This window comes from Epinephelus moara, chromosome 12, assembly GCF_006386435.1.
Source record: "Epinephelus moara isolate mb chromosome 12, YSFRI_EMoa_1.0, whole genome shotgun sequence".
Lineage (NCBI taxonomy): Eukaryota > Metazoa > Chordata > Actinopteri > Perciformes > Serranidae > Epinephelus > Epinephelus moara.
The window spans coordinates 38,580,718-38,593,016 of NC_065517.1; the positions used below are offsets into that span (position 1 = coordinate 38,580,718).

Consider the following 12,299-nt stretch of genomic DNA (forward strand, 5'->3'; position numbering starts at 1 on the left):
CCCCCCCCCCCCAACGTTGGAATAAAAACTACTTCCTCCTGACGAGAAGCTCAGCTCACCTTGTTTAGCTTGCTAACATTTGCTAACTAGTTTTGCAAGTAGGTCTACTTGGTCATAAACCAAAGTATGGCTAAATTTTAACCTGATGATGGCACTAGAGGAAGAGTCAGGGTATCAAACGCCCATTCGGCCCATATCAGGATCCGCTACTGCCGCAAGGTGTAGTTACATTTCTGGGAAGGTGCACATCAGGCTATGGCGCAGGGTACGGCGCACACTCTACTTCAATGCAGAGCCTATGCAATAGGTACGACATTGATTCAATGCAGAAATCCAGCTTTAAGTGGCGTGAATGACGCGAGTAGTGCATACGCTTATTTGTGAGAGCTGAAAAATCTCAACCGATTTGTGCGGCAATAGCCAGTCAGCAGTGAGATCCTCCAGGGACGTATGGAGCTGAGAACGTACTGGTGGAAGGTAATTCACTGAAAAATGGAGGAGACACTGATGGTGTCGGTCTGTGGCTACCCGGAGCTTTTGACATCACGTCCTACTTTTATAGAAACAGGAATAAAAATGAGCTCGCTTGGAGGAAATTGACTGAGGAGGTTGGTTTATCTGGTAAAAACATTTGTCTGTTACTTGATTCCAGCTATCGGTTGTACTAGCAAGTTAGCACTACCCCAGTTAGCCTAACTGCCTTCACATGCGGCAAACTACCTCAGTTTGCATTCACTAGTTAATGTTTACATGTGGCGAAGGTATGCAGAAAGAAGTAGAAGAGCCTGAGGGACACATAGGAGGAAGAGTGGGTTAGCAGCAGGGATAGGGAAAAGACTCTGCGGTCCTGTCTTTCCTCGACCCCTTTGTAACCCTGCAAGAGACCAGCAGTAATGGATGTAGGATGTAGGTAGTGCCCTTCCCCATTCTCTATTTGTGTGTAACTGTTTTCAAAATTCCTGAAACTGTGTGAAATTATTCTCGCATAGCTAGTCCACACTTTGTTTTAGCACTGTGTGTGAGACAAGAACGTCTGAGCTAGCAAGCTATGTTTTATGTGGCATTTTCTTTTGCAAGGATTTAGCCATTTTACTGCCAGAGCTCGCCTCGCCACGTGCAAATGTTCCACCAAAACAAGTTCCCTCCCAACACTATTTTGCAAGGGCACCATCAGTGCATCCTGGGGTTAGCACCACCCAAGACGGCTGTGATTGTTTCAGAGAAATACAAACAACCCAGAGCATTTTTCCCTTTGTGTGGAATTAATATGGTTTCAGCCAGACCCTTCTGCAGCCTGGTGCAGCCATGTGGAGAAAGATTTGGCAATGCAAGACCATGCTGTATAGAGCGCTGCTGCTAGTGTGGCTACAAATTTTATATCTTTTTTGCCTGCCTATAATTGCATTTGGTCATGTGTGTCCCTCTGCACGATACTGTAATTTCTCATCAGCCAAGAAGAAGCACATCTCCACATTGTGGCTCTAAGAGTCTTCTGCAATTTTTGTGAATCATTGGTTTCTTATGTCCTGATGTTGCTGAGGTTTTAGGGGTTCCAGTGATTTTCTGGACTGGCTGAATGTGGTGTGGCGTCGAGCCAGTGAAAAAAGGAAAGGAGAGGGGGGAAAGAAGTTAGGCTGAAGCGTTACGAGAGACTACCAGAGACGGTTCTGGACCGCCTTGTGTATCCTGGCAAAGCATCTTTGGCCTTGACAAGACTGCACAAACACGTATAATATTTGACTCCTGCCCAATTTCTACCTTAAATAAACAAGGGTGGAGATTCATGTTCATTAACTAAAACAACTAAAAACACTCTGCAAATCTACATAACATGTGTCATGTGTCAGAGCAGGAACACGCCACTGATTGAAAAAAAGAGAAAGCACTGATGTCTGTTCAAAGTTAAGAGCATGAAAAAATAAATTCATGAAAGATGTTTTCTGTTAACCAAGTTCACTGACTGGAGGGGAAGAGAAAGACACCACAGAATACTGAGTTGGACTGGTTTCTGATTGGTCTGGCATCAGCTGTGTGGTTCTACGGGCAAGCACAAAGAGAATGCTGCGGTTATTCTTGGACCGGCACTGTCTGCACTTCCATGTACTGTAATGTTCGACTGTTTACCATCACTGGTTCAGTTCATCTGCTGGGATTATGAGTCAGCCCTGTTAAGGAGCTGAAGAGAGGTCTTGCAAGGACACTGACTGACTGACCTTCCCTTGCTGCATCCAAATTAAAGTGTTTGCACGACTCCAGCACACAAACCGAGCCCGGACACAACCATCACCACCGAACTCCTGAATTCTACTGTGTTTTTCTTTACAGTGTGTGTGTGCTTTGTAGCCTCAAATTAAAACCGGCCTTGGCTTCAAGTTTGACTTTTTTTCTCTCACACAGTGCACATTTTGTCATGTTGTTTGTGAGCCGTGGAACGTCAGCGCGGATATTTTTGGTCGTGTGGAGGAGTCTACCCAGAGAGGAGCAAACACGAGCCAACGTCGGCAGCAGAGTGTTTTGTTTGCTGAGCCCATCACCTTTCAGCGAGCATTTGCACCTCGTCGTCTTCACTGACAACGTGATGATGTATCTGCGGGAATTTCATATGTTACTGGACAGAACGGCAGTGCAGCTGGCTAAAGCATGCAATGAACTGGCAACTTCTGAACCCTAGACATCCGCTCTCCCCAGCTGTACTCTGCACTTTCGAATAACATTAAATGCCCCGGAGTTATTTGAAAAGTCAACCAGTATCACTGCCGAAAGTAGATTAAAATGGCATGTTTCTGAAATGACTGTGTGACCTTTTGTTATTTCAGTGATGCAGTATATGTTCATCCCCTTGATTACACATGTCAACCAGTGATGACATGTGGAAACCTCAAGCCTGTTTCTCCGCCACATCTTCATTCTGACAAAGCATCCTGTGACAGCATCACAAACCACAGCTTGGGTTTAATATTTGCCATCGACATTACTCAGAGCCTGACCACGCTGAACTTTTTATATATGTCACATTACAATATGAGGCACACGGAAAATGAAAATGTGACCCAGCTGGTCATAACTGCAGCTTCTACGAACATCCAGCTTTTCTACAGCATGCAGACATGGATGGATTACTGAACGGGCGTACTGGGCACAAGCCATGGGGCCTAAAGTGTCAGCTGAAGAGCCACAAAACAACTACAAAGAGACAAAAAATAAGCACAAAAAGATTTGATGCAACTACAGAGAGACTCAAAATAACCACAAAGAGACACAAATGATACAAAGAGATGCAAAGCAACAATAAAGAGCTATAAAATGACTTCTAAAAGAGGAAAGACAACCACAGACACAAAATATCAACAAAGAGAATACACAAATTAAGTACAACGATATACAAAGCAACTACAAAGAGTCATAAAACAATGACAAAGACACAAAATTACCACAAAGAGACACAATACACTTACAGAGAGACAGAACTGAGTGCAATGAGATGCAAAATCACAACATAACGAGGAAAAACAACCACAGAGAGACACAAAATGGCTACAGAGAGACACAAAATGGCTACAGAGAGACACAAATGATACAAAGAGATGCAAAGCAACCACAAAGAGATATAAAATGACTACAAAGAAACAAGACAACCACAATGAGAGACAAAAAATGACCACAAAAGACGAAAATGAGTACAAAGAGACAGAAAACAACTACAAAGAGATGCAAAATAACCACAACGAAACACAAAACAGCAACAAAGAGACACAAAACAACCACATAGACACAAAATAACCACAAAGAGACACAAACGACTACAAAGACATGCAAAATGACTACAGAGACACACGAAACAACTACAAAGAGACACACAAAGCCCGTAAAGAGACGCAAAATGGTTACAAAGAAACACAGAACTATAAACATCTGCAAAATCACTACAAAGACACGGAAAACAACTGCAAAGAAATGCCAAGTGACTACAAAGGCACACAAAACAACGACAAAGACACAAAATGACCACAAAGAGACAAAAATGAACACAAAGAGATGCAAAACAACGACAAAGAGACACAAAATGACCACAACAAAACACAAAACAGCAACAAAGAGACACAAAATGACTACAAAGAGAGAGAAGACAACTACAAAGAGACAAAATGATCACAAGAGACACAAAAGACTACAAAGACACACAAAACAACTACAATGAGACACAAAACAACTACACAGAGACACAAATTAGTACAAAGAGATGCAAAGCAACTACAAAGAAATGCAGAATAACCGCAAAGAGATGCAAAATGATGACAAAGAAACACATAACTACAGAGTCGCAAATGACTACAAAGTAACACAACCTTACTACAAAGAGACACAAAACAACTACAAAGAGACTTTAGATTGCCACTAAGATATACTGAATCGCAGAGAGATGTGTAATGACTACAAAGAGATGTAAAACAACAACAAAAAGAGGCTAAACCCCCACAAAGTCTGTGCGTCTTGCTCTGATGTAGGTGGTGGGGCCTGTTGCACGCCTGCGCCCAGTCTTTGTCTTAAAATCCTCCCATGCATGCAGAGTACTTTTCATTTGATACGTCAGATAAGAAACACTTTTGCACGACTGTGCCCAAAGTGAATAATGTTTTACTTCCACTAATCTCAGTCACGTCGAAAGTTGTACTGATGGTAATATACTGAGAATTAATTTATATGACTTGTCTCATTAATTTGCACATAGTAATTCAGTATTCCATTAAACTCTGGGCTTATTTTCACAGAATTACTTCACACCATATTAATATCTATGCAAATACTTTCTGATCCCCATGAGAATGCTGTTACAGATCATCACTCCTGCAGATGTTGTGTGACTTCAATATAAAGATGAACCAGGGAGGAGCAGCTGTATGGAAAGTGCAGTCTTTAAAATAAGGTATGGGGTATGTGTGTGGCAGAGGAGTAATGTAATAAAAGCCAGGCGAACACAGTGTTCCAGGTCAGAGCTGAAGTCTGCGCAGCTTCGGTCCAGCGAGCAGCATGAGTCACCGGAACAGAGCAGATTGCTAGCTTGCAGAATTCATTAAGACAAATGTAAGGTATATGGATTTCCTCTGGAAGAAGAAAAAACCTTGGCAGCTGCAGAACAGCACCCCAGTGAATCCTCAAGTAGCTTTCCATACACCTTTGGAATGACAGCATGCTTTGTGCAACTCTGGAGATGATTTATGTTGCTCTGAATGTAAATGAATTAGTTTAAATCCTTCAGCGTGTTGGCCTACATTCTGTTGTTTCTGGAATCACTTTCATACAACTACAACAACAAACACACAATGCATCTACACGACTACTTTTCAAGCAGCTACTTTCATACCTAAAGACTAACATCTGCCCTGTAAGACTATACCACAATAAAATGAGTCCGTGTGGGAACTGATAATGTAAAAGAAAATGAAAATGTGGCTGCTGAAGATGCAGACTTGTCTCCTTGTTATTGCAACACTAGCTGCTTATATCATGTTATGTCCTTCTGTACAATGGCGCCCCGGTGTGGCGAAGAAGTAGTAATGCAGAAAGAAACAGTTCAGTTAAAAGTGTTGGAGTTATGATAATGTCATTACTTTAGTAAAAAATGCTGCGTTTGCTGTATACCTGCACCATGTTAAATGTTTGCTAGGTAGAAAGAAGCAATAACAGATGCAGCACATTCAACAGCCATTAATATTCTTGTTAATGTTGAAATAAAATATTGTTAAACTTTAAATCTGTAAATCTGTTAGGGAGTGTTCATTACTTATGAGGTTGGAGTGGGTGGTGCAAAAGGGTGAGGCATATCAAATAATTTAGGGGAGGAAGTTGTGGGGGGTTTTTTTTAGCTTAGGGAGGGATATACAACTTTAAATGGCTGTCTTTTGTATTTATTTATTTATTTATTTATTGAGTACCCTCTGACCCCCAAAACCTACTGGCGGGTTTGACAGACATGTTGTCTTTAAAAGTTGCAAAAAACTACACCATTTATCACAGCCAGAAAATGCAAGGGCAGACAGTATTGTTGGATATTCAAATTTCCAGCAGTCTATTGACACATTTTGTGCAATGGATGCTTCCATCAGAAAAACAATTACAAAATCTGAGCTTTAAACAGTGATATTTCATCAAACTCATTATATTCTGCTTCTTATTTTAAAAAACAACTAGCATGTATGACAAGAGTGAAAAAAAGAAGAATTTCATCTTCAACTTTAAACTTTCAAACATCAAAAGGTACGTTTGTAAAATCTAATAACTGGTTTACAGTGGAGGGAGGGTCATGCATTTTCCCCAAGTCACTCAGGGAGGCCCCCCCCCCCCCCCCCCCAAAAAAAAACATGGGTGCGTTCCGAATTGCATACATTTTCTTGCACTGCAGCGGCCCTTAAAAAAAAGTACGTACTGTCGCATGCAGTATGCACTCAATCAGGACTCACTACTTCCTCATAACATCACACCCTGAACTTTGACCTTCTTGCTTTTATATCCACACCTTGGAGATAAACAAACGCCACTTACTGAGTTCGCCAGAGACGGAGATCAACCTGCAGAGATCTACTGTTGTTACTTTGCAATGTGAGTAGTTTAACTTTAAGGTTCTGACTGCATAGATTGTAGATTCGAACATATTGTATTTTTGACAGTGAAATTAATCTGCAGTTCTCTGTCACTGATATTTCCATAGTTATGTCCTTTGGTTGTTTGTGATATTTCTGATTATTTTGTTCACTTAAACAATCACTATTCCTATTATTACTATTCCACTGATCATTACTCACTTGAATGTGCTGTCATCCATCATTGCGACTTCTGACAAGTGACTATCAGCTGATGTGACGTATCATCTGCTGCGCAGAGGACTGTGGGTCAGGATAGCCAGAAAAGCATGCTGGCTTGCAAACTGTAAAATCGGACCTGATGTAGTAGAACATCCTGGTATTTTTGGCACACTGCACTTGACATACTATGTATTGGGACATACTAAATATTTTTCTGGCATACTATATAGTGTAGTAGTATGGGTACTGGAACACACAGTACATGTAGCTTCAGGGAGAGTCAAAAAAAAAAGTCGTCACTAGATAGATAGATAGATAGATAGATAGATAGATAGATAGATATCACTCCACAACACACATTTATAAAAATACAATATTCAATATAATTTACCCCCCTCCCCCATGACAAAATTAAAAGTGTTGGGGACCAACAAAAGGAGTTGTGAGACACAAACTAAAACATATGTAAAGCCTGGTTTATATTTATCTCACTATAATTTTAAATGCCCTTTATAAAGTGAATTAATCCATTTGGAAAAGCACAAGTCAAATAATTAAATTAAACTAATCAAAAAGATTTAAAATATAATTTATATCTCGTTGGAACCATTTAAGAAAGAGCCAATAATTGTTCCTGATAAATATATATTCAAACAAAAGTCAGAGGCGCTATTTTTCAGGCATTATTGCGCTTATAGTCAATAAACCTGCTAAACTGATCCAGGACCAGCGCTTGTAGTCGCTTACTCAAGCTTTAACACAACCATAGAAGAAGAACTGATCCGGAATCAGCCGCCTCGGCACCGGATGTCGGTAAAAGACGAGTGCTGTTTTCGGGAGCGATTTCTACAGGAAATACCTTCGGCTGAGGAGAGCATTTGTGAAGGGCTGCCATTTTACCGACCTTACGGTAAGAAAACTTGCTCCGTGTTGTGTAGTGAGCTGCCGCTACACGCTCACTCACACGGTGTTCACTGTGCTGTGGGTTACATTTGATTTATCTTATAATAATTCAGTTTGTTTGGAGTTTACCGCTAACGTTAGCTCACCTAGCTTGTTTACCGTTGTGTCTGTGATGCTAATGTTAGCATTTATTAGCACTGGATGTTATCAGGGCTCAAAGGTATCACACTGCAGTCAGTGTGTTGTCATGACAGTCAGGTGTTAGAGACTGAAGATGTAGGTGTTTCACCTGGTGTCAGAGATGTTAGCTATTTTAATTAACCCGAAAAACATGTAGCTAAATATTAGCTGCTTTTTGTGCATTTGGGCAAGGCAGCTGACTTCCTATCAGATATTATCAAGCTCATATGCGACGTTCACGGCTCTGAAAGTAGCCTCAGTAGTGGTGATACATGACAGCCACAAACTGGAGCCTCTTGTCATTGTGGCTTTCATTTATCATGAACACTGGGGCTACTTTTAGAGCCGTGAACGTTACATATGAGCTAAGTAAAATGCACATATGATCAAAATGTGCCATTGATTTGCATGTCCTTTTGACATACAGTGAGGTGAAGCAACGTTTCACGGTATCATGGTATTATAGAGTTATTATTCATTAGGATGGCCATTAAAGGAATTTAAATGCAACGGTTATTTTTGGTTTAATACACGTTGTATTACTATATTTGAAACTTGAAGCCATTGTCAATGTTAGTATGTGTAAAAAAAATAGTCTCCCTTTCGAAAATAATAAAATAAAGTTGAGATTTTCTGTTCAGTTGCTTTTTTTTTCTCAATACTGTAGAAAGGACAAAGGAATACTTTGCACATCTGTTTCCAAACAGGTGCGAAGGAGAGACACTAGCTGAATACACCTTGTAGCACACCGTCTAACTTTCAAAAAATAAGGATTTTAATGCTGCAACATTGCAACTAGACTTTCATCTGGCAAGTAATATTGTAGATAAGCAACTGTACACGGTACGATAACCATCAATTTCAATATCACGGTATACCTTGAAACCAGAATACCGTTGCAACCATATTTTCAATGCAGCTATTCACATGAAATTTAGGTCAGACATTGGCTCAGTGAATTACACCGATAGAGAAATTGGACCATTTCAGTCCATAACTAGGATCACAGCCATGTGGTTGTATGGCTCCGTGAAGCAGTGGAGTTGCACTTACAGTTTACATCTATGCCTGTGAAAACAGAGATGCTACACACACGTCTTCAACCCAGCAGCACAGAAGATGGGCACACAAGTGTCACCAATTCAGTGTCTGCCCATATGTCTCCCCTTCTGTTCATATACGGTGTTGAATAATGGCCAGAAAAGTGTTTCTGCAGAACATAATGATGTCATAGTGAAGCTGACCTTTGACCTTGGAAATAAAATGTCAGCATTTCATAATTTTATCCTATTAGACACAATGCGCGATATTGGATTTTTTTGCCAATATATAATAGCTCATTTGGCCAATAACCAATATCAATATATACATTTTTATCCCCACCTAATTTTAGTGATCATCGAGTCTCTTCTATGGCGGAATTAACATCATATTATACATGCATGCTCTTATCATGATGGCCCACCAGCAGATGGAGACATGAAATAACATATATATGTAATATTCATTCATTGTGCAAAATTAAAAAAAAAAGCATGTTGGGTGATTCAGGTTTATTTTAAAGCCAAAAGTGGCCAATACGGATTATGTGCCGATATTATCATGCATCCTATTTCATGAGAGTGGGACAGACTGTCAGCTGATGACATAATGCCTCCGGCCATCGCTAACACTGGCGCGGAGGCATAAAGATTATGTGCAATAAAGTGAAATGACAGAGTATTGAACAGGCTAATTGAAATTTATTGAATAATTGGAGAAGCCTTTGTTGTATGCTGTATGAAGACAATAATCTCTCAGTATTCAGAGAGGGTTTTAGCCCATTCCTCTACACAGACTTTAGACTTTAGTCAAGAAGGTTTTGGGGGCCCACTTGTTTTATAACTTAAACAATTAGTGTCCTCAGTTCCCAGATGCTTGCTGAGGGTTCTTAGTGGTAAACAAGCCGCTTCTCCAACTTTTTTGGAGCATGTTGCAGGTATCAAATTCAGCATGAGTGTAAAGTTAATCAGTTTGAACATTAATATCTTGTCTTTGTTCTGTATTAAATTCAATATAGGCTGAAATGATTTGCAAAATATTGCATTCTGTTTTTATTTACAACTTTTTTGGAATGGGTTGTATTTATAAGCATTACAATTCACCATTCCTCCTTTTTGTTGTTTTTCTCAGCAGCACAAATGAATCATGGGGGTCAAAGTGGTGCAGCTCACCTCTAAGTCCCACCATGAAAACATCCTGGCTTCTCTGCATCAGCTGAGGCTGCAGGGACAGCTGAGCGACGTCACCGTGCAGGTGGACTACCAGGGAGACGTGCAGGAGTTTCAGGCCCACCAGCTGATGCTCGCAGCATCCAGCGGCTACTTCAGGAAGATCCTTCTCTCTCAGGATGCTACCCGAGACAAAGTGTTGCTCTCCAACATGCACTCCAGTGATTTCTCCAAGTTTTTGGAATTTGTGTACACAGGTAAAGTTGAAGTTGTCAGAGACAAGATTGGTGATGTTCAAGCAACAGCTCAGTTTTTGGACTGCGAGGATCTGTCTGAGGTTTGTGGTGAGGCCATGAGTGCTGGAATCCTACAAAAACCTACACAGAAAACATCTGCATCAGGAGATAAAGGTGACATACATGGTGCCAAGAAAGAAAAACAGACCAAGGTAAAGAAAAAGCAGCCCAAAAGCTTACTTCTGAAGCGACGGTTCTCACCACAGAGCTCTGAGAAGGAGGTAATTCCAAAAAGATTAAAGGCAAAGAGCACAGCGAAGGATGAAAAAAGACAAGGGAGGAACCTTAAACTGAGGCTGGCTGCTCGTAAAGTCCTCCGGAAGCGTATAAATACTAAAAGAGCGGCTAACCCCAACAATGTAAACCAAGTTACGAATGAGGACACAGAGGAGACAGAGGAGAACGAGGTCAGGGCTGAAGGCGAGGCTCAGCCACAGAGTCAGGCAGAGAGAGGAGACGAATCATCACTGGGAATGCCGGCCTCTGATGCAGACGATTGGGAATGTGAGGAGGATGTGCAGAATACTGATCTTGAAGACCCCTTGTTGTTATCTCTGGAGGGGGACGGGGACGAGGAGGGGGAGGAGGAAGAAGAAGAAGAAGAAGGGGCTGAGTCCAAGGAAACAATAAAAAGAACATCCAAGGCCCAGTTCCAGTGTAACAAGTGCCAGCGGACGTTCCACTATGAGAGAAGCTACTTGAAGCACATCAGGTAGGACACATAAATGTTCTTGGGTTTAATTTATTGATACCATAGGTATCTTGTAGGCGTTGGCAAAGCTTCCACTATACGACAGGAACAACTGAACAATATGGTCCTGAATACTGAAAGGTGTCAAACAAAAAAACTGGCCCGCAGTTTTCTTCGAACTGTAGTGGATAAATTAGATTTAGGTTATAATTACAAGGATTAATTTGTTCACCAGTTCTCCTAGTGATACAATGATAGGGCCATCTTATAAAGATACCAAACAGATGAACATTTCTGATATGGCTGTAACCTGTTACTGCTCTCTTGGCCAGCACGTACCATGGAGTGAAAGCAGATGTCATCTATCGCTGTGAGACCTGCCAGCAGACCTTCGCTAACCGCAGCAATCTCAAGATCCACGAAAAGCACGTCCACAGTAACGAGAGGCTTTTTGCCTGTGACTCCTGCGCAAAGACCTTCAAACGAAAGAAGGATGTCGTCCGCCATCAAAGACAGGTGAGAACTGATGATGTTCCACGGTTCCTGTATCTAGAGGTCATCTACAGTATTACTTCCATGATGCGCAATATATGTCACATTTATCTGTCTTACATCCCCGCTGCTTCCCAGGTGCATGAACGCAACAATCTGCGACACGTCTGCCCCGCCTGTGGAAAGGCGCTCAGCTCTAAAACTGCACTGTTGTTGCATGAGAGGACACACACAGGCGCAAAGCCCTTTGAGTGCAGCGACTGTGGGGCCAGATTTACTCAGAACTCTGCCCTCAAGATGCACCGCAGGTACAGAGCTGGATATATATGAATGACATGCATGTGTGGAAAATAAATGAGGGCTAAATGTGTTTGTTTCACTGTGTGTAGGACTCACACAGGAGAGAAGCCATTTGCATGTGACGAGTGTGACGCCCGGTTCACACAGAAGCACATGTTGGCCTATCATAAGCGGTCACACACAGGTAAGAGCCACATCATCTTACTATATAATGACGAAAACCATGTTTTTCTCCTCACTGACTTGGTCAATCCATGTGAAATTTGGCACAGTGGTAGAGGGTCATGGGAGGATGCCAATGAAGCAATATTACATCAATTGGCCAAAGGGGGGCGCTATAGCAACCGATTGAAATTGCAAACTTTGAATGGGCATATCTCATGCCCCGTATGTCGTAGAGACATGAAACTTTGCACAGAGATGCCTC

General features: G+C 41.4%; 1 protein-coding gene and 1 long non-coding RNA gene across 3 annotated transcripts in view; both read left to right on the forward strand.

Annotated features, from left to right (window-relative positions):
* LOC126398831 (uncharacterized) overlaps positions 1-2,771 on the forward strand; it is a 4,620-nt gene extending 1,849 nt beyond the window's left edge. The window contains exon 3 of the long non-coding RNA XR_007570818.1: positions 2,398-2,771. This is a non-coding gene — a long non-coding RNA (uncharacterized LOC126398831). The remainder of the gene's footprint in view (positions 1-2,397) is intronic.
* A 4,811-nt stretch (positions 2,772-7,582) lies between these two features.
* gzf1 (GDNF-inducible zinc finger protein 1) overlaps positions 7,583-12,299 on the forward strand; it is a 7,060-nt gene continuing 2,343 nt past the window's right edge. Inside the window, exons 1-5 of one of the 2 annotated variants that reach the window (XM_050058429.1) lie at positions 7,583-7,710; positions 10,056-11,101; positions 11,413-11,596; positions 11,711-11,880; positions 11,962-12,056. In XM_050058429.1, coding sequence (XP_049914386.1) covers positions 10,071-11,101; positions 11,413-11,596; positions 11,711-11,880; positions 11,962-12,056 — 1,480 coding nt within the window. In that variant the 5' untranslated portion in view covers positions 7,583-7,710; positions 10,056-10,070. The remainder of the gene's footprint in view (positions 7,711-10,055; positions 11,102-11,412; positions 11,597-11,710; positions 11,881-11,961; positions 12,057-12,299) is intronic. The other variant, XM_050058430.1, reaches the window with a different exon arrangement.